Source organism: Mandrillus leucophaeus, unplaced genomic scaffold (genome assembly GCF_000951045.1).
Source record: "Mandrillus leucophaeus isolate KB7577 unplaced genomic scaffold, Mleu.le_1.0 Scaffold318, whole genome shotgun sequence".
Taxonomy (NCBI): domain Eukaryota; kingdom Metazoa; phylum Chordata; class Mammalia; order Primates; family Cercopithecidae; genus Mandrillus; species Mandrillus leucophaeus.
Genome location: NW_012103343.1, coordinates 954,825 through 975,512, shown reverse-complemented (window position 1 = coordinate 975,512; position 20,688 = coordinate 954,825). Strand labels below are relative to the sequence as shown.

At 41.4% G+C, this 20,688-nt stretch overlaps 1 protein-coding gene across 1 annotated transcript; it reads left to right on the top strand.

Moving 5' to 3' along the window:
• The first annotated feature begins 640 nt into the window (after positions 1–640).
• Positions 641–20,215, top strand: RND3 (Rho family GTPase 3). The gene is made up of 6 exons (XM_011987838.1): positions 641–821; positions 894–1,081; positions 1,544–1,631; positions 13,334–13,443; positions 16,643–16,777; positions 18,161–20,215. The coding sequence occupies exons 2-6, from the start codon at positions 932–934 to the stop codon at positions 18,410–18,412; spliced, it is 735 nt and encodes a 244-aa protein (XP_011843228.1). The 5' UTR covers positions 641–821; positions 894–931; the 3' UTR covers positions 18,413–20,215.
• The last annotated feature ends 473 nt before the right edge of the window (positions 20,216–20,688 follow it).

The window sequence follows — 20,688 nt, the reverse complement described above, 5'->3', positions numbered from 1 at the left end:
GGTGTAACTAAGCTGACAAGTGTTTGGGTCCCTAGGGTTGAGTTTCCAATGGCCTTTGTCACTCAGTGATGGGCATCTTCCACTTCTCTTTCTTCTCCCCTCCCACCTCCTGTACCCACTCCTCAAAACCTTTCTGCCTGACAGGTTTCAGAAGCCAGTGTACTGCTGTGACCCAGCCAAGTCAGTTCTTGCATCTGGAATAAAAAGGCTAATCTGTTGGTCCATGGCCTATGTACCTGACACAAACCATTTAAAAAAAAAAAAAAAAAACATAGAACCACTCAACCATTCTCCACCCAAGATTTGCTTCCTATGTTTTATACTGTGCTTTAACTTGGGTGGGAAATGTTTGTTTTCATAAAAGGTCATGAGGCTTCTACAGATAAGCCCCTGTATTAAACTATATTTAATGGGATTGTAGTTCAAATCAATATCCACAGATGCCAGTTTCCCACCTTGCCCTGTGGACTTGTCAGCAAAGCATCTTTGGGGTCTTCATGTCGTCCCAGAGCCTTGGTCTAAAATAGATCCCAAACCGGCACCCTAGAGGGCGCACTGCTTACATTTTCGGCAAGCAAGGCAACAGCGCTCACTCCCAGGCTCCATAAAAGGGGAGGAGGCAGATCAGTTTCCTCCTCTCATTGAGAAAGAAGAGGATTGGAAGGCCGGGCGTATAAAGCCGCGCAGAGAGCGTGAAACAAAGCAGTCGGCTCGGAATTGGACTTGGGAGGCGCGGTGAGGAGTCAGGCTTAAAACTTGTTGGAGAGGAGTAACCAACCTCCTCCTCTCGCTCTCCTCCTCGTCTGCGCCGCGTTTTAGGGGTTGCCCATCAGCCTTGCGATTTATTTTTATATCTGCTTTTTATAAAGAGAGAAATATATTTTCTTCTTAAGAGAAAATTCCTGTTCCAAGAGAAAATAAGGCAACATCAATGAAGGAGAGAAGAGCCAGCCAGAAATTATCCAGCAAATCTATCATGGATCCTAATCAGAACGTGAAATGCAAGATAGTTGTGGTGGGAGACAGTCAGTGTGGAAAAACTGCGCTGCTCCATGTCTTCGCCAAGGACTGCTTCCCCGAGGTGAGTGTGGCCGGCCGCGGCTTCCAGGAGGAGGTCGGCCAGTGGGATCCCAGTCCTGAGGTGGGCTTCCCCGCTTTCACCCGTTTTTGTTTAAAAAAAAAAAAAAAAAAAAAGTCTTTCTCGCCCTTACTACTTTCCGCTGGTTAGACTGCGGGGAAAGGGAAAGTGCGCTGGAAACGTTTAGGGTTTCCAGCACATGGGCTGGTTAGCTCCTGAAACTTGTTCGTTCCTGTGTGCATAACCTGGGGTTGGGAAATTCGGGTCAGCACGTCTGTGAGAGCCGGGTCGGGTGGGTGGGGAGTAGGACAGGGGTTTCGGAAAGGGTCTATGTGCTTAGTGTGTGGTCTGATGTATGAGGGTTTTCTTTCTTAATTGGGGAGCCGGGAGGCGAAGGGTGTTCAATGGGTGTCGTGCATTTAAACATAACCTCTTTGCCCTCTTTCGCCCATTTTGTCTATCCAGAATTATGTTCCTACAGTGTTTGAGAATTACACGGCCAGTTTTGAAATCGACACACAAAGAATAGAGTTGAGCCTGTGGGACACTTCGGGTAAGAGTGGGAGGACCGCGTGGCGCTTGGGGCGGGTTTCCAGCCGCTGGGGGATGCGCGGCGGGTCTCGGGAAACCGCGCGCTACAAGCCGTCTGCGCCCCTCCATTAACTTTGGCCCTCCCAAAGGATTCCCACGGTCCCTGGTGGGCGAAAATTGTATCCCTTCTGGGCGGGGGCGGCAGACGACAGCGTGGACGAGGAGATGGCAGTGGGGAGAGGAGGGCGCTGTGTGCCCGCAGGGTGACCCCGCGGTTGGAGCCACTAGTGGCTAGGTGGCCGGGAGCAATCTGCCCGCGGAGCCGTGGTCAAGTCGCCTTGGGTCGGCCGAGGTGGCCCGATTCTGAAGGGTGTTGCAGCGGCGCTGCGTGCGCCTGGGCGGAACCACCCGGCTCAAGGCAGGCGCCCCTCCTAGATCCAACCTGCTGGTTGGCAGGGAGGTGGGGAGCGCCGCGGGGGTGATGGGAGGCGGGAGAAAATCCCAGAGGCGACGCGGTTACTTGCAATTGCCGCTCTTGGGGGAGAGAAACTGAGCGCAGGCAGCCGCGGCGCCCGTGACGCCTACAGCCAGGAATGCGCTGGTGGCGCAGGGGCCGGGCTGCCGCTGGGCGTCCTCTTAGCGCCGCCGGCCGCCCGCGGCGCCTCGGTTGCCACCTGTACCGAGCCTCCCCTTTTTCCTTACTCCATCCCAGTGATCACGCCGTTCCCCCTTCACCACACCAGTCCCTCCTGACCTCTATTGCATCCCCCACTCTGCTTGCCTCCAAGGCCGCAGGCAACACTATTCGCCTTTGACCTTCCAGTCTACTTGAATTATTGGCGCCGCGGTGGGTTATATTCATTGGTCTGAGGTTCAAGGCCGGGTTATTGCTTTCCCATGCGCCCACCCACCTACCTGCCGCGCGGTGGTAGGGAGGGCTAGGTACCCTCCCGGTGGGAAGGCATCCGGCCCCCTGGCTGAGTTAGGGGTTTGGGGCAGGTCAAAGGCCGGGGAGCGGCAGGGGAGCACCATGTGAGGTCTTGGACTGGGACATAGGCACCCGCCGCCCTAACCAGCGGTGTCCAGCGAGTTTGTTTCCAAGAAGGGTGTCGGCTGTGCAAAAGCAGGACCCACTGGGAAGGCTGGGTAAAGGCCCCTGCGCTTAGGGCTGGGAATTTAGCAGGGAGCTGGGTTGCTGGTGGACCGAGCCAAATCCGGGGTGAAACTAGCGAGGAGGAACGCGCAAGTGCCAACAAGCAGGTTTGCTGTTAGGCGGGGAGGCCCTGAGGTGGAGCCGCGCCCAGCGGGGAGTGGCCTTGTGGAGGTGTTCCTGTGAGCTTCCCACAACCCTAAGCTTGAACCGCTGGAGCCCCCGAGGGGACGCGGGAGATCAGAGAGCAAGAAAGGAACCAGACTGACAGGGTCGCCAGAGGCAGTCCCAGCACAAAGGCAAGCGAGAAGTCTCGCACGAGCGAGCGCCTCTCACGGTCGGTGCCAGATGCTCCGACTGCTGCAGTGAGAAGGGCTGATTTTGTTTCCCCCTGGAGTCAGGCTCTTTCTCCAGCCGTTCCAAGGGCAGCAGAATCAGGACTTTGCCGCCGTGTTTTCTGTTAGGGATTGTACACAGACTCGAAACTATGGAGAAGGTGTTGGTAGACAGAATTCAAGTGGTTCCTTATTTCAGTAGTTCCCATCATCAGAATTATTATACAGCCTGGTACTTACAGGGCTCTGATTCCCAGACATATCATGGTATGTATTTGTTATGCCTACTGGATGGCACAGCTGGTGTGGTACCAATAATAAGCACCAGTACTCCTTGCCCCGACCCGTAGCCCTGTTTGGACCTAATGCACGATAAAAATTATTTTGGCACGGGGTGGAGCAGTGGGTCTGATCCAGTCGTTGATACAAAGCTGTGTTTAAATCTTAGCTCCTGGTTACCATGGATTTCTGTGTGCAAATCCCCTACCTCCCTGGGTCTCATTTTCATCATCTGTAAAAAGAGGACACTGAGCTAGATGATGTGCAGGGTCTCTCCCACTGTACACTTCTTGGCTTTATTACGCTGGACAGGCAGGTCTTTTTGTTTCCCAGGATGTTGGCTGGCTTCAGCTCTTAGTCTTAGGGGATCTGGCATCCCGTGCTGGGGTTTTTACAGCCTACAAAGCAAGCCAGGTTCTGGGCAGAGCCAGGCTTCCTGGTGGATTTAGGAATGAAACCCATTTGGACAGGGAGGGGGAACGGGTGAGATTATAGGAATGCTGGGCTATAGGTTTCCTATCTCAAGCTTCAAGAGTCACAGGACCACCAATGGATATTTTGAATTCGATGCCTAAAGGGCTAAATTGATTCTTGTAGGGGAGAAAAGGCACATTGTTTGATAAAGGTTAGAAAATAAAACAAAATGTGGGCAGTTTATAGTTGGAGGCTGTCCGTCGAATGTGCAGATAAATACCACTTCAGGTATCTTCATGCATTTAATCAAAACTCTACAGACTCTGCACACATAGCACAATGCCTTGCACACAGTAGTTATCCAATACAATCTGATGAATGAATAAATGAGTAATGATATGCATAGTTTCCAAGGAGATGAGGTTACCTGACATTTATTCACACTGAATTACCTGTGCACAAAGAATGGCAACTTTATAAACATTGCCTTTCACCGAATTAGAGATAATCATCTGAAATGAAGTTCGTAGTGAAATAATCACTTGTCTTTTTATTTAATGAGACCAAAACCTATGTATGTTTAACTAAAATATAAAGGTTTGAAAATGTGATTAAGAAAATTTTGTACTGCAAAATTATCCAGTAATGAAATCTTAGTTAGAATTTAGATTTAAACAAATGGAAAAAAGAGGCATAAGGGAATTATTTAGAATTCCATTATGTTGTTCATAAGGAGAAATGTTAGTCAGTTCAACACAGTCACCAAGCACTGCTTACTTAAATTCTAAGAATAGCCTGTTTCCATCAAAGGTGATTTGTTGTTTATATATAGCAGGAACCATTGCATCAGCAACTAATTATTTCAAGGATCTTTAACATTTTTCCATTTAATTCCAAGCTTTTCATGGCAAATTTCTGGACAGGATTATATTTTGGTAAATGTTTGACATTTTCTTTGCCCACTAAAATATTTATTTAGTTCAGATTGTAAAAATAATTGCATATGCCTTATGCCTCTTGATACATCTATTTTTTCCAAAGGCCATCAATTTAACTCTGGAGAAAAGATCCAAGCCAAGTCTATAAAGTTCTAAATATCAGATACATTGCACTTTTTATTTCCCTGCTAGAACTTTGTGAAAGAGACTTATGTAGGAAAAATTGGGTGTGCCTGACTGCTTTTACATAGGGAGAGAGATGGAGTGAACATTGTCCTTTGAATGATACTTCCTGCCCTGTTTACCCTTCTAGCAGAAGGGCAACCATTTAGAAGACAGAAGTAGTTCCTCTCTTATCTGGCCTCTTTAGTTGGACAGCTTCTCATAAGGGGTCTACTTTTGCCTCCAGCAGTCATGATCATGCATAGGCGAAACTCTGACAATTTGGATGTGGGGAAGACTATCAAGTGAAAGTAGGATATGTGAAGCCGCTTTGCACCAAAAAAAAGAAATAATAATAATTAATTTCCTGCTTTTTGAGGCACAGTAACTTAATATTTCCTTCCTTTCTCCCTTTCTCCATCCATCTCTTCCTTTTTTTCCACATCCACTATAAATAGGCCCTCTGTTAGACCTTACAGATACAGTGTTGATTAAGCATGGTCCTGCCCCTAAGAAGCATACAGTTCAGGTGGGGTAATGGAGAAAAAGCAGCTCTTCCAGTTTAGCATGTATTTCACTGACAACTCATAATGTACTCAATTTTGTCAGGTCCTTGAACCCCAGTGCCCTTTTCCACTTGGTTGCAATGTTTTTCCTTTGTCAGACATCCTAGAGTTTATAGATCCTCTGGATCCTCTTCAGACAGGAAACAGCTACCCCCTCTTCCCATTGCACATACCAGTTAAAGCAACTACAAAAGGCATTTTGCTAGTTGATTCTTAGGGCTACAGTACTCCAGCCCCCCAACAAAAGTAAACAAAACTTTTGTAAAAATGCTGTAGGAATCATCTACGAGAGGGAATTTTTAAGGCCCATAACTTCTTCATTTTCCTAAAAAATATTTTTCATTATAAAATGAACATTCTTAATAGTTGCAGAAATGCTCTCATTGATTTTCAAATTTCACCCAATGAGTTTCAGCAAAACAATGGGTAATAGTTTCAATTGTGAAGTAATATGTAAGACCAAAGTAATTCTAATATCTTGTGCTTCAAAATTGGCCACATTTGCCAAGCATAGAAGTAATTTGTAGCATGAAGCCAAATGCCTACTAATAATAGAAACATAGTCATTTAAGGATCACCGTATCTTTTCCTAAGAGATTTGATTGCAGTGTAATTTCAGCACATGTGATTTAGGGAGTAATAATCATTCATTCCAGCTTTTAACCAAGGCAAGTTAATGCACATTTTATTTAAGGCTTATTATTACTTTTAATATATTCAATTCAGCTGTTAAAATTCCCCACAATAACTATGCTATTGCCTCATGAACACTCTTTTGAATCTCATCATGATCCAAGTTTCTTTCAAGCCCTGAGTGCTAAAGTTAGTACTTCCTATTTAAGTTTTTAGCATTATTAACAGTTAAGGTAGTATCCTTTATTTCTTAGAGAAAAAGGGAGGAAAAATATCTTAATTACCCAATGGCCTTAATATGAGAACAAACTTCTCTATAAACAGAAGTCTATCTAAGTTGTTATATTTACCTTATTATACATCAAGTATGAAGAATGGTCTTGGTGACAAGCTCTCTAATGAAATATTTCTTAATAGGGATGGAAATGGTTCAGCAGTATTGGAGATTAGTATATAATTAATCCAGAAAAGCAGCTTAAAAAGAGATCACTGCTCTCTCTCTCCCCCTCCCCCCTTTTTTAGGTGATTTAGCATATAAATGAACACATCTAGACAAGACATAAAAATGATTATAAAGTCAGTAAACATGGTTTAGTGCTTTCTGTGTGCATACAATCTGCTAGATGCTATGGGAGGGGTACAGAACTGGGCGAGAGCAGCTTCTGCCCTTAGGTACTCACAGTTTCACCATGTGATAAGACAGACATGGTGAAAACACAAGTGACAATAACATTTAAAATATTCAGGCTTTCCCAAACGAACAGAAGAAATCAAATGAGGAGCCCAGATTAAGTGTCAGGTGTTTAGGTGAGAGGAGATGCCTGTAGACTGAGATTTGAACAGGGTAAAGACATCCTTCTTCCCTGACAACCTTCTTTGAATACCCACAGGACAAACAGAGGACATAGAAAAACTTCCTCCTGTCTAGTGCTGTAATACCTGTTTATAGGAGGGTGAGCCTGGAGGTTCTAAAGCTGGATTTTTCCAGGAGCAACAAGATCCAAAGAGTTGTTGAAGGTCACCTGGGTAGCCCAGGCTCCCTAACTCATGACTTAATGCTCATTGAGGCCCACCACAATTCCTTTCCTTTCTAGAAGTTGACTTTAAGTTCTAAGAAATTTCTAACATCCCTCCCACATGGAAACTTGCTTACATGTAGTGGCTCTCAGAGAAAACAAGATTCTGGAAGCTGAGAATTATAACTTAAATTAATCTTCTTGGAGAAAGGAAGAGGTTAAGAATTTATGAAGGAGCCAGAGAAGCATGGATGCTTGGGATTTGAATATCAAGTGTGAAATTGCAGGAAACCAGGCATTTCATCACGTAGTAATGATCCATTGGAGCTTAGGGTTTCAAAACTAGGTTTAATTCTTAACTTGAGTTCTTGAGTTTCCACACTGAAACTCTGTAAGAGACCTGGGTTAGGGTAAAACAGATAGTTTGTATGGTGGTTTCCAATAAGCAGTACATAAAACTGCATTTGGAGATTTGTCCACCATGCAATAATTTCCATTTAAACCATGGAACCTCCTAAAAAAAGGGAGGTGGCGATATGAATGCCCTTTCTATGTCTAAAAATGTCTGTAGATTTTTTTTTTTTAGCCCCATTTAGTGCTGTTTTTTTTCCAATCTGTTTTCTCGCTAAGTTGCACATTTCAATGAAGCATCCAAATTGGTCATTCTGATACCACCTGAAATAACCAGATGTTTCCTCATTAATCCAGTTCTTTTGCATGTAAATACGACACCAAGGACCAATACTTTCTCCAGTTAGCTCATGGTGCCTGGCGGGCTGTGCCAAATGAATTAGTCGTGGCTCAGTCATTTTCTGATGTCCTTTAAATGACTTCTCAGTTGCTACATATTGGCCACTTTCTCGGAGTCTCTCTTGGGAAGGCAGACATTTTATTGACATGGAACGTAGTTGCCTCAGAAGTTTGACCAGGTGTTGTGCACTTTGGTTTTGAAAAATGAGCCTGATGACATAGTTTGTGGAAAGATGAATTCATTTGTGGGAGTCTACTCCAAGAAATCTGATTCTTAGATATCATATGAAACAAAACCTTGAATCCATTATCCCTATTTACTTTTAGGCATATACAGATACATACACTCTTATCCCTAAAGCTCTTGACTTAACCATGGTTCCACTGTCAGTACAATTTTTTGATTCTTACCTATTTTTAAGTATCTCAATAAGATTAGGAGTTTAGAGCTAAACCTTTATTTAAAGGCCAAACATATCTAGCTGTGTGACTTTCCAATTTTGTATCTGCATTGCCCCCAGAAATAGAAAACATTTATTCCATCTTAATAGCAACACATAAATGCCCACAAAATTTTATAAGATCTGTTCATAGTTCCTATTATCTGAATCCATGGAAGAAACAAACAAAATATTCTTCTGGGAGTGTTTGTTGCATATTTGCAGGCATGGTATTTGTTGTGCAGACTACTTGAAACAAGAACTAAACAGTCTTATACTGAGTCAGACACCAAAGTTCTGCCCAGACTTGATTCACATTCTTGAGATTGCTGCTAATTTAAACCTTTTACTGTGATTAGAGATGGCATGAGGAAATGCAATCTTGTAATAATTGGGCAGATCAGGCCCTCTCACATGTTAGCTGCTGCTGGGTTCAGATGTGCTCGTGGTGGTCACTAAAAATACCAAAAGTTAATCTACTTTTCTCTGCCAAAAATATGCAAGAGCTTTAACTTACTGTTGTTGGTAAAAATTTCTCAAGGGGAAAAGGGAAGCTTTTCAAATGAAGGTTCAAGTTAAATAAATTATATTTATGAAATACTCAAGAAGAGTTTTCAGTTCCCTGACTCCTCTAAAGCCTCACAGTGTTTAAACTGGTATTTTGCAAAAGGTTCCATAAAGCCTCCCTTTTGGGCATGAATCTTCTTACGTATACATTTAAGTATGTACATATATGGTGTGTTCTATCTTTGCGAAAGGGTGACTTCAGCAGGCAGGTATGTGTCTGAAGAATTAGTTTCTGGGTGAGGCACGTTGTGACTATTCTTTGGCTGGAAATTTTGTTCTCACCCAGAATTAATGATCTTGAATATAAAGATGGGTAGATCTGAAATTTCAAAAGCGCTCTAGAACTTTGCTGATGTTTGCCAAACTTGAGCAACTCACAGAACCCCAAGTGTACACTTGTTCCAGTCTATCTATCCCCAGCAAAGCCTTTCAACTGTGTTTTCTGGATGAAGGGGGCACACATTTTGCATATATAGTGTAGTTGTTTCTTTACAATATAGAGTTTCCCAAAGTTTTCCCTTCAGAGGTCTGGCAGGTTACTTAAAAAGGAGCTTGGAATAGGGTTGTGAGCTGAGAAAAGTTTCATACAGTACCAGAGAAATGCTGCATCTGAGAATTTCCACATGCATTAGGCTATTCCACATGCTGAAGAAGAGTTTTATTTGACAAGCAAAACGCAGTTCCTAAATGTTACTGGACTTTAGTTCACTCTAGAGCACATACTCTATGTATATCAGCACCTACCATGTACTGCACTGAAAGTTGAATACTTTCATACTGAGTAAAAACTGTTGAGCCCTCCTGCTTGTGTTGTGTTTAGTTCTATAGTTAGCACCTTGGGAGTTTTTCTTGTGCGTCTTTAAGAAACACCTATAGAAGTTAATTTTTTTGTTTTCTGTTTGGCTTCGCAGAATGTTGTAAGACTTTCCTGGAGGGATATAGGAGTTAGGGGCAGGTATTGTTCCTGCTTTACCCACTGACTTTCAGCTCCTTCCTTTGGTGACATTTCTGCTCCTCTATATTGCTTCTCACGTCACAGAATCATTTCTGGAATTCCTCTTCCTTTTCTGTTGGCTTGTGTTATCTCACGCATGCCTGTGATTCCACCATGCCCTCTCCAGCTTTGCTTGCCTTACTTCCTTTGTGCAGTTTCTTGGACTTTCTGGGGAAGAAAAGGAAGAATTCCAAGTGCTTAAACACAGAGTAAACACTGTAATGTTACACGGGAGGTGTTTGTGTGTGTGTGTGCGTGTTTGTTTTTTGTTTTGCTTTGTTTTTTTTATCCTGAAAGTCCTGCTGAGCTGATGAATTACATCTTTCCCGGTGGGACAGTTCTTTGATAATTCTATATAAATATTTTTCACTATGAAAAAATAGAGACAATAGATACCGCTGTCTACGACAGGATAAACTTAACCTACCAAAAATATAGTGAATAAATGGTCTTGTTATTTTAAATAAATTACTCTTGTCATTGCCAGTCAAATTATACTTATAACTAAGAAATGTGGGAATCAGTTTTACTAGTACTTTTGGACACTCGTGTTGATCTAAAAGCAGCACACTGTTCATTAGCAAAAGTAATAGAATGGGATCAAAGTGTCATCCCTAATTAGATCATGTTAAAGCTCTGAAAAATTACCTGTCTACCTCCACAAGCATGGTGGTTTATTTCTTATAAACCTTTGCACTACATATGTATTTTCACTCGTACTGTTAACCAGGTAAAAACAAAAGCAGATACAAACTTTCCTGAGAATCTGGTTTAACTGGAGAACCCTGTTTCATTTTAAAATCAGGCCAGAGTCTAAATTTTGCAAATACTTGGATATATGCACTAAGCACAGAAGCCAGCCCGCTGGATTTTAGTAGGTAGCAGGTCTCCAGCAGGTGACACAGGGCTGAGCACAAAGCCAGATCTCCTTTGTGGCCATAAAATGGGTGGGGGACGGGAAACATAGTCCACAAAGGGAGGGGTATTCCCAGCAGTCACATGGTGACCTGAATGTTGAAACCATTCCTCAGGATTTTCCTGGCAGTCTCAATTTCAATTAAACTATTTTATCCTCTTTGTATTTCTTCAATCGCTTTTCCTAATTTTTATATTTGGAAAAGGTGGTCTCCATTGTCATAGAGTAGTGTTACATCTGGAATTAGCAGTGAGTACTCTCACATCATACAGATGTATCCTGAAAGGAGCTGGTAGGTACCTGGAACTGTCCTCTAAAGATACCAGGTCTGCTTGTACTGGAGGCTCTCCACAGGGAGACAGTGGTTTTTCCTGTTGTGAGTGATTTCTGGGAAAAGAGATCTCTGAAGCCTCGTTAGGTTTCTGACAATCCTAACTGTTGGCAGCTTTGCCTTCCTGGGTCTGGGATCAGGTCGTCTCTTGCTGACTTTGAGGAGCAGAGGAAACTCTCATTCATGTGTCCAGTATTTGGAGCTCCACTCTATGATCTAGAATTTTCTGACTCCCTGTTTGGAAAGAGTCATTCAAATGTTTACAGCAGGTGCTGTGCTAGAGTTAGACTTTGGACACAGAAACAGGAAAGGTTCTAGTTGAAAAAGTGTGAACTTCTCAGAGGTAATACAGAAATACTAATGGAGCCGTAAATAGTGTTCAACCATCTAGTTTCTGATGCCTCTCGAATGTTCAAATGAGTGAACTATTTGTGAATTATTCTCTTCACCTCAGAGTTCTTTCAGCGACTGAAAAGGCAGCCACAGCTTGTCATTTTCAGAGACAGCCTCATTCTAATATACCTTCATACTTAAAATGACTTGACTTTTTAAACTCTAAACCCTTTAAGCTTTTGAGAAATATCTTTCAGCTGTCAGCCTCTGCTCTGCCAGGGTTCTGGTTCCAGATGAGGGTAGGCAGCTGCTGCAGCTCATGAACAGCTCTAACCTAATTCTCTATTTATTCACACTTTTCTTCCTGATTCTTGTAACTTTCTTTTCTTCCTTGCTTAGCAGACACACGTGGCTTGAAGTTGTCACTCTCCATCGTAAAGCAGCTAGGGAAAAAGCTGCACTGTTGCCTGGGGTTCCGCAGTGGATGCCAGGGACCCAGAGTGTACTGTGTGAATAGAGGCTGATGCCCCCTGACTGCAGTGCCTTTTAGATCACAAGAACAGCCTCCAAGCAAATGTTGTTTTAATAGAAATATAAACAGTGATATTTTTTAAAGCTGCTTTTTAAGTCTCTCTTCCTGACTTTGCCTGTTGAGGTTTGGATTTATCAGGGGACAACATGTCCTGTTTTTCTGCTCAAAATGGAAAGTGATGTCAAATTGAAATAGACTTTTAAAAAGAGTTTGGTGGTTTAGATTTTCTTTTTCTACTCTGGAGTCAGATACATACGTGTGTATATATTTCCTAGTAAAATCATTTTCAGGTGATGCTTGTGAAATGTCAGTATACCTAAAACGATTTCTTAAACAAGCTGTATTTAGTTTTCTAGTCAATCACTTCATAACTATTGTCCTCATGTAATTGCCCATCCTTTGGAATTCTTAAAGAAATAGAAAAACTTCCTTGATTGACTAGAGAGTTCTGTGGTTAAAGTAATTGGCTGGTGCCTTGAACATTTAGGGTACCCTGGATTTAATTCAGGTTAAGATCCTTGGATCATGCCTTAGCGTCACTCTCAGAGATGGGACTCTGTAAAAAAGTGACATGATCCTATATGACATTTATTACATTCTTGGTTGTAACAGGAAGAAAATCTGTATAGGGTTTGGCAATAAGTTAAAATAAGCAAGCTCAAAGGTCAATAGCCTATCTAAACTTACAACTTGGAGATGGGGTAACACTGTGATTTCTCTTTGCGTAGTTGTTGAACCCTCCCTCTTCCGCTCTCCCTCATTCACCCCCATCTTGCTGTCAGATTTATCTTGAGTTTAGGTCTCTTTCCCAAGAAGTAGTTCAGTTTCTGATTCTTTTTACCACTCAGCTTTTAACAGTAGCTGTAATACAACCATAATACCCATAGTGAATACGTATTGATCCCTCACTAAAAGCCAGGCACTGCCTGGGTTTACTTAATCTCAGGTACGTATGTTGTCAGCATCTTCATTTTATGAGTGAAGAATCAGAAGCACAGAGTCCTAAAGCTACCTTGCCCCCTCCCTCTTTAGTGGTGGAGGCAGGTTTGCACTCAAGACCACCTGGCCCCAGGTGCTTCCCTACTTCACCCAGGTAACTTCAGGCCCTAGTCTTTGAACCATACAGATTTCACCTTAAGATCCAGGCCCTCCTCTTGAATTTATGTCAGATACATGTGAGGTTTCATTCATCATATGCTTCTAAGCAGGCTTTTGTGTGTCTGTTTGAATTCTTTTCCAAGAATTAGGGGAAGTGGGGGTCGGGTCATGATGTGACAGTCAAAGGACTTAGCCCGAAAGGGTAGAGTTAATGCATGACAGACAAGGGGACTCTCATCTGAAAATCTGTGTATCTTTGTTTCTTCTCAGGTTCTCCTTACTATGACAATGTCCGCCCCCTCTCTTACCCTGATTCGGATGCCGTGCTGATTTGCTTTGACATCAGTAGACCAGAGACCCTGGACAGTGTCCTCAAAAAGGCAAGTGCTGGGGAATGATGACACACTTCGGTACTAGGTGATATATAAATAGAAACATGGGGATTGCTGGGGAACTCAAAGACTCTAGTCAATTCCCTGCCTTACAATTTGTAATTAAACACTAGAAAGAACCCTTTCACACCAAAATGGGGTTTCCACTTTTTGATGATGAACATGCTTGAAATTTTATTTCATGAAGCTCTGAAACAGAATACCTTTCAAGGGCCTGCGTGTTTGTCCTTCGGGAGAAAATGGTACAGCTGAAAACAGTTATATTCGATTACTATCATATTCATGTCTTCCTTCCTTCTTTCAGTGACTCTACCGATTGCACCTTAGCTTACAGATTTACATTTGACTTCAAGTCAGTTAGTGAAAGGAATGCAATAATGGCTATTTTAATAAGCTGTGTTTTAGTTATGGTATTAGAAACAGAAATGGAACTAGTATAGGAGGAATAGGGATGTGTCCAATGTGAATTGTCTGATGATCAGGTATCTGTCTAGTAATTATGATCAGTTACCTTTCTAGTAATGTAGAAGCAGGGCTTGTAAACATGTTATATATTATAACGTACACATAGTTTATGGAGGCAAAGGTTAGTCAGGTTCTGTCGGTGAAGAAGGAACCTAACTAAGGAAGCTATGGATGGAAGGAACCAGAGGGAGATCAAGAGGAAGAGGACCTATTACAGGATGGGTCACAGGAAGCAGGGAGACCAGTGGGAGGAAGGGGCATTTCTTGACATCCAGCAGCAGGGACTCAGCCTCCAGGTAGTTGTAGAAGGCACGTGCCATGTAAGTCCATGGATCAGCATTTATTAGCCTCTAGCTGTTTTCTCAGACCTGGCCTGTGTGCTGTGGGGCTTTAGGATCAGACCCTTGGTGGAGCACTCCCTCTCCTCTACGCACTGGCTTAGACACTGGATGTGGCTGAAAGCAAGGCAGTGTCAGCTGAGGGGTGAGCCATGCAGCCCAGTCTGAGTATGGTATGGATTAAGAAAGACAAACATGCAGGTGTGCCTAGGTTGGTTTTGTTTTTTTGGTTTTAATTTTTAGTGGAATTTGTTTGTATTTTGTGTGTTTTTATTAGTTTACATTCCTCTATTATATTTGATTTCTTGGCTTGTGTGTCATGGTGAAATCAGGATTTGAAGTATAATCATCCTTCTGTCTCTACTAAATATTACAAACAGAGTTCAATAAAATATGACTTTCTTAATAGATCAAAGGCTCTTTTTCCCTTTTTAGCTCCTTTCAATTTTGGGTAATACATATCTAACACAAATAATGCTAATGCTTGTCAAATCCAGGCAGGAATACACCTTTCCTGTCTTTAATGCTTGTAAACAATTGCTAGACATGCGGAGGGAGGCCAAAGTCATTACACAGCTGAAGAGCAACATAACAACATGTCTAGTTCTGTCTGGAGATAAAAGGGGTTGCTTATTTACTGGAGATTTTATTTGATGTAGTATCAGGCTATGCATAATTTATGATGAAAAGCCTTTCTCCTGTTTTATTTTGCTTTTTTCTTCTAAGACCAAATGAATAGTGACTTTGGCCTTATAGATATTAATGAGTATGTTTTACATTCCTGTGAGGTTTAAGGCTCATGATAACCCCTGTGGTTTGTCTTGATTAATGGAAGCCTTTAAGTCCTTCACTATCAAAGAAGAGGTTAGAATGACTTGAAGTAGGAAGAATTTCTTTTTTTTTTTTTTCCAGTTCACCTTCCACTTCTAATGCTAGTGCCACCTAGCATATGGTAGGTGTTCCTACATAATTCTGAAAGGAGTGAGGGAGAGAGGGAAGAAGGGAAGGAAGGAGGGAGGGAGGCAGGGAGGAAGAAAGGAAGGAAGGAAGGAAGGAAGGAAAGAAGGAAGGAAGGAAGGAAAGAAGGAAGGAAGGAAGGAAGGAAAGAAGGAAGGAAGGAAAGAAGGAAAGAAGGAAGGAAGGAAGGAAGGAAAGAAGGAAGAAGTGAACACAATAGGCTCTTATGGAAAGTATATTACTCCTTTGAATCCACTGGTGTAGTTTGCACTAGAATTCATTACCCAAAGTACACCCCTAGATTTGGAGATGTCTCCTCTAGTGATCTTTTAAGTTATTCTTGCAGGATGTCCCTCTTATTTTGTGTTATACTTAATACATGACTTCATCACCCCCAGTATTCTGTGAATTTCTTTCCAGAAGACACAGCTATGTCTTAATCATCATTGTCACGGCCATAGTACTTTGTAGAACACTTACATATTTGTGAATGTGGGTGGGAAGAGTCAGGCGCCACTTCCCCATCTCAGCCTCTCCAGGCCCTGCCCTCAAAGGCCAAAGATCTCCTGTGACCACCCTGAACCCTTGACTCCCATGCTGTTGCAGAGCTCAAGCTTGAGGAAATGAAGCCACAAAAAGCCACTTGCTTGTTCTTAAAGAGGACAGTTGGAATTCCAAGCCAGGCATTGCTGAGGGTTCTACTAATTCTTGTTACATCATGAAACAAATAGACAAACTGGAATAGATTGAAATAGTTTTAAACTAATTCAAAGGCATATGAACTACAGGACCAGCTGCCTTCCCGATCACCAAGAGATGTTCCTTTGCAAATGTCATGATCTGTGTTGATGGAACCATGTGAATAGAAACTCCTTCAAGGCAGGATGTTCTGTTTTATTAACTATCTCAGGTACTTAAACAGAGCCTCAGCTCGCGGTGGCATGCTTCAGTGTTTCATGATGGGATCAGGGAGTGCATACTTGTGCTAGTGTTGCCTCTGCCTTATCCCCAGCCTTCTAGTTAAGGAGGATCAGATCCACACATCGAAGGATGTGGTCACTTGTTAGGATATATAATTATTCTTAAGACACATTTATCTTTCAGAGACATGCCAATAATTAAGACATTATTGAAGCTACCTTTGGACAACATCTACCAAATCTCTTTCAGTAGCAACAGATGAGTGACAGAGAGGGAGAATCGATCAGAATATACATAATCATTCTCTAATGCTTAAAAAGTCGTAAAACTTCACATCTATTCAGGAGATAAATGCAAAGTTTGCTTCTTCATCTTAAGGGACACTCCTTTTTTAACATCTTTTTTTGAGTTTCATTCTAATGTCTGCCAGTGGAGAAATGGTTTTTATGATATGGATGCCATTACTTTGTTCATTTTTAATCTTTTTTTTTTTTTTTCTGTCACAGTGGAAAGGTGAAATCCAGGAATTTTGTCCAAATACCAAAATGCTCTTGGTCGGCTGCAAGTCTGATCTGCGGACAGATGTTAGTACATTAGTAGAACTCTCCAATCACAGGCAGACGCCAGTGTCCTATGACCAGGTATATATGTTGCCCATGTGCAAAAGTGGATTTTAGAAAGAGTGAAAGAAATGGACTGTCACTCACAATAAATAAAATAAAAAGTAGCTGCTTTTCTAAACGCTCAGCCAGTGGTCAGTTGTGAAATTTAAAATGCTGTCATTTATTAGTGTAATTACATGATATTTGGGTACATAAACAGTTGATATGCTAACCTTGTATATTTCTGCAACTCCAAGTAGGTTTAAAGTTCAGTAGGTTTAACAGAGAATGTGGTCAAAATCAGTAATACTCTTTAAGAGAAGTAATCTGATTTTACAGTCGGCAGTGCAATAATAAGGCTGTTTCCAGTAAACTGGAGCACTCCGTAACACCATCTTTCAGAGAGTCTTCATTTCTGTAGGCATTTCCCCCAAGTATTTAGAAATGAGAATCAATTTCAAAAGCTCATTCTCGTAGAACCTACAACCAGAATCTAAAGAGAGTTCATGTTGAAATACCAAAATTGTATTAAGAATCATCATTTTAAATACTGCAGTCTTCTTAGTCTTCCATTTCTCATTAGCAAAAATTTGGTATTTTAAATAAGTAGTTTTGGTTGATGTGCACATGTTTATTGTTGCGTATATTGGTGGTATGGTTCACACTTAGAAATTACGTATTTTGTGTTTGATACAACAGATGTCACAATAGTATTACTCCTTTCCTCAACTTATTTTGGCCCTAAGTAAGACACAATCACGTACATTTCAAAATCAATTTAAAATTTCATTCATTGCCCCTGTTTTTGGTACAACCTAGTCACTAGTCTTGAATGCCATTTACCCTCAAGAAAAGAGAAATGGAGTCCCCCAGGAGACGCTGGAACAGGTTCTCAAGGCCACATCGCCACAGCCAGAGCTGTGTGGAAAATGTGGGGTTTATGTTCATGACCTTCAGCTAACTTACTTCACCAGTAAGATTCTCTGGGCCATTCCGTGCTTGCTGTGACCCTGGAAAGCCTGAGTAACCAGTTAACTCTTGCTTGCAGTTGATAGTGAAGATGAATCACCTCGTTAGCTCCACTCTACACTTCTTTGAATCACCTCATATTAAGTGTTTGATAATGAGTGTCCTCATTTGTTAAGATCAGCCTTTAGCATTTGTTCAGAGCTCTAACACCTCTAATGAGCCATGAGAGTTGGACATCTTAGCGATTGACTCTTGACTGCAAATATTTATGAAGTAATAAATAAGGCAGTTCAAATTTTAACAACTTTTATTTTTGCAGTGACACTTGGAAAATTCAGTTAACATATCAGTAAACGTTTTGCAATGCAGTATTATTTTGTGGTATTAGAAGACACTAGCTAACTTTCTCCCAAAGTCTTATTGCTGATTAAAATCCCTGCTTTTGCTTCTCAGGGGGCAAATATGGCCAAACAGATTGGAGCAGCTACTTATATCGAATGCTCAGCTTTACAGTCGGAAAATAGTGTCAGAGACATTTTTCACGTTGCCACCTTGGCATGTGTAAATAAGACAAATAAAAACGTTAAGCGGAACAAATCACAGAGAGCCACAAAGCGGATTTCACACATGCCTAGCAGACCAGAACTCTCGGCAGTTGCTACGGACTTACGAAAGGACAAAGCGAAGAGCTGCACTGTGATGTGAATCTTTCATTATCTTTAATGAGGACAAAGGAATCTAGTGTAAAAAACAACAGCAAACAAAAAGGTGAAGTCTAAATGAAGTGCACAGCTAAAGTCATGTATACCAGAGGCTTCGGAGGCGTTTGAGAGGATACTCATCTTTTTGGAACCCTGTCCTTAGATTCGGCATGTAGACCAAGTGGTGAGAAGTGAATACATGGAAGAGTTTTGAAGTGTGACTTGAAAAATATGCCAAAAAATGGAGATACAAATGAGCTAGAGGAAGATGAGGGGGGATGCGAGTACCTCCAAGAAGAAAAATCACACTCTGAATGGTGCTTGCATTTTTGTTGGGTTTTTTTTTGTTTGTTTTTGTTACAATCTATTCATGGATCTCTACTTTGATTTAATTTTTAAATGTTTTAATCTCCTTTACAAAAAGTATATGTTAATATACCGTCCTCACTGGGGAACTGGCACTGTGACCTTAGCATTTAGTTTTCTAGAGGATGTGATCTAATTTCTTTCTAGCTCATCATTAAAATGGAAATTGTATCAGGACCCATGGGGATATATCCAGAGGAAAACTTTATGAGGCGTTGAAACCTTGCCTTCCTGAAGATAGCTGAGTAGGATTGTTCTAAGGAAAGCCTTTGCAATCTTGCAAGATTTGTAGACCAGCACTACAAAGATCGCATAGATCAAATAGGAAAAAAAAGTGTCGATTTTTATTCAGTCTGATGGTTCTGTTCTTCATTGTGATTGTCATTAAAAAGTGGTAAATTGCTCAATGTAATATTTTTGTGCGCTGTTTAGAAAAGAAGTTGTGTGATTTTTTTGCCATCGTTGATAAAAATGCAAAGTCAAATAAAAGGTGTCTTGGTTTGACGTCATAGAATGATCCAAGGAGAGAAAAAAGGTAGTTACTGTTTTCACCAGAAGAGGTAATGAGTGAAGGAAAGAATAGTAGCAGAAAGCACAGTTTGTGAGTAAAGCTGTCTGGAATTAAGTTACCAAAAATACAAAGCAAAAGGACTATTATTTTGGGTTGGAGCTCCAAAACTGGCAGCATCTGATGATCTGTTGGTTTATTTCACTTTCATTAAATGAACATTGATGAGAGAAGAACTCACTCACCCAAGCTTTAGAGAATCCCTAGTGGAAGATTATATAATAGAGTTTCAGTCCTGACACAACACCAGGGCATTTCTAGAGCGTGATTGCTAAAACCTCACTGAGCAGACGCAGCCAAGGTCCATGTTCAGCACTTGGTCGCTGTTGTTACATAAAATAAAAGCATTTAAAATAGTTTACAGATATTTTTGACCAGTTCATTTTAGAGATTATTTCAGAGAAGAAACCAGATCTGACCTGTTTATTGTTGGCGCTTGTTGAAAACGAGCTTTCTTTCCCATGATAATGCTTCGTTTTTGAAGTGTTGAAGCTGTGCTCCCCTTAAATTGTGGCAGGAGAGATTAAGGTAATTACAACACTCAGTTCTATGTCTTACAAGCACTTTGTTTTGTCTCTGCAAGAAAATACGATTCCAGTCATTTCCCATAAAATACAGACATTCTACCAACATAATATGCTTTGATTGATGCAGCATTATGCTTTGGGCAGTATTACAAAATAGCTGGCGAGTGCTTTCTGTATTTAAATATTGTAAAAAGAAAATAAGTTATAACTGTTATAAAGCAGAACTTTTGTTGCATTTTTTAAACTGTTGAAGTCACTTTGTATGTTTGGTCAATGTTTCTGCAGTATTTATTAAAACATACTTTTTTTTTCTTCAAATAAAAAAGTAACCATGTCTTTGTCTAAATGTGATCTGTCTTTTATTACCTGCTTCCTGATTTCGCTGTTTAGCTTTGTTCTTTAACGTAGGTGATTACAGAATCTGGCCTAACATTTTCTAAATGAGAAGGCTTTGGAATTTTTAAATTCTTAATAGTAGTAACAGATAAACCTGCATGTATAAAAGGTTTTCATGATGCTTTCAAATCACAAGAAAAAAAAAAAGGGGGCATAATTAGATTAAGTGATTTGATCATATACGAAAAAGAGCCCTGATACTGCCTAAGATTAACTTGTAGAAAATACGGAAGTCCTTCAAGTCTTTAAGAATGAAGCAATATGATGCAGTCTCAAGTCACAGGTTTCATGCTAATACAGGCCTAGTTTGCCTCTCTGCCCTGTGGGGTCCTGAGCCTTAGTCATTAACCCATGCCCATTAACCCATGCCACCTCGCAAGGCATGTCCATGTCCTTGTTCACAGTGGTTGTGGGGATGACCCA

Coding starts and splice junctions, on each gene's coding strand:
- RND3 (XM_011987838.1), top strand. CDS start 932: ATGAAGGAGAGAAGAGCCAGCCAGAAATTATCCAGCAAATCTATCATG. Junction 1,082..1,543: donor CCAAGGACTGCTTCCCCGAG/GTGAGTGTGGCC, acceptor TTGTCTATCCAG/AATTATGTTCCTACAGTGTT. Junction 16,778..18,160: donor CGCCAGTGTCCTATGACCAG/GTATATATGTTG, acceptor TTTGCTTCTCAG/GGGGCAAATATGGCCAAACA.